At 46.3% G+C, this 1457-nt stretch overlaps 1 protein-coding gene across 1 annotated transcript; it reads right to left on the bottom strand.

Annotated features, from left to right (window-relative positions):
- Positions 1-496: 496 nt before the first annotated feature.
- rprml (reprimo-like) lies at positions 497-835 on the bottom strand (the record flags this gene model as incomplete). The annotated part of the gene is made up of 1 exon (XM_084329851.1): positions 497-835. The coding sequence occupies one exon, from the start codon at positions 833-835 to the stop codon at positions 497-499; it is 339 nt and encodes a 112-aa protein (XP_084185977.1).
- Between the last annotated feature and the right edge of the window lie 622 nt (positions 836-1457).

Raw genomic sequence — 1457 nt, 5'->3', positions numbered from 1 at the left:
CACGACGCGCCACCAAGAAACTGGACCGAAAAACATGTAGCCTAAAAAATACCCACGTCCCATCACATCCACAGAGTATAGCTACACTGTCGGAACCAGAACGGAACAATCATGCGTTTTAAAACATTCATTACATTAGCAATCAATAAAAAAATCACCAAATTAATTTGAGGTAACAACTTGTAAACATTTTTCTGTAACTTTGTTCAAGTTGGCAATAGTACATTCGTTCCAAATGATACGGATCAGCCCACGTGTAAACAATTGCTGGTTCTTACGCACAAACTTTACGCACGCGTCGCGCACACACACGGGTCAGTTGACCACTAGCAGTCTTCGTTGTACACATTTTCGGAAGGAAATCAAACGTGTTGCATATCTTCTTTCCCCGCTAAGACGCAGAGAGTGCCTTAGACAGGTGTGTGAAGATGCTTGCCGCGGTATATATACACACATCTCCGTACATATCGAGTCCATCATTTATCCGCGTCGGATCTTAGCTTAGTCCCATCATGACCGCTTCCACGTCTTTCGAAGGTCTCCGGTCCTTCACCAGAAAGTTAATCATACTCTCCGATTTGATCATCAGGTTGCAACCTAGGAAGAAGATGCCAAACATGACAGTGAGCGACAGTACGCACAGCACTGCGATCTGGACGACGCGCATGATGAAGAGTTTCCGCTCGTCCGGCGGCAGCAGCACCAGCGATCCGCCGTCACTGGTCGCGACGTCGGTCCCGTTGCAGTTCTGCAAACAGTTCTGCAGAGTCTCGGCGAGGGTCCGACTCCCGTTCAGCAGCGCGCCTTGGGTCAAGTCGAAGAAAGAACCGTTCATGTTTCCTTGCGGAGTGTCAGCAATACAGCGCGCGTTCCACCACCAGGCACACACTCTCCAAAACACATTGACTCAAAGCTAAACTTTGCGTCATGTGACTGTTAAAACAAACCCGTTTAAGAAAAGGGAAAAACACTTGCCTTAAAGACAAGATAGTAGCCAGTCTTCTTTTTGTCGCAGTTTGGCGATGCGTAATGTATGGTATACCACCACATTGGCAAACTCTGATTTCTCTGTAAACCTCACAGTTGCTGCAACTGCAAACAATAGTGATTTATTCTGCGCAAAGTCACAGTTTCTTTGGTTTTAGTGGGTGTCCTTGGACAGCAGCATAGAAGGTGCCAAACATGTCTCCGTCCGGTGTAATAAGACAGTCCGCGCACCTGTGGTCGCGTGTGCGCTTTTGTACCAAGTCTCTGGTGCGTTTTAAAGTGATGATGAGCTCCCCACGGACCACACCATTGCTCTGCACGCGGGGTGGTAGTAAGACATGGCCTTTTAGACGCTTAATAATTATTCTTCACAATGCAATTTGTGTTACTTAAGGCCTTAAATACGGACTAGTAACACCATTTTGTTTTAAATTGAGAAAAACAATACTTTTTTTGCGGTATAGGGATCA

The sequence above is a fragment of the Notolepis coatsorum genome (genome assembly GCF_963971535.1).
Source record: "Notolepis coatsorum genome assembly, chromosome: 14".
Lineage (NCBI taxonomy): Eukaryota > Metazoa > Chordata > Actinopteri > Aulopiformes > Paralepididae > Notolepis > Notolepis coatsorum.
Note: the sequence above shows the minus strand (reverse complement) of the source record. Positions and strands in the feature narration are given on the sequence as shown.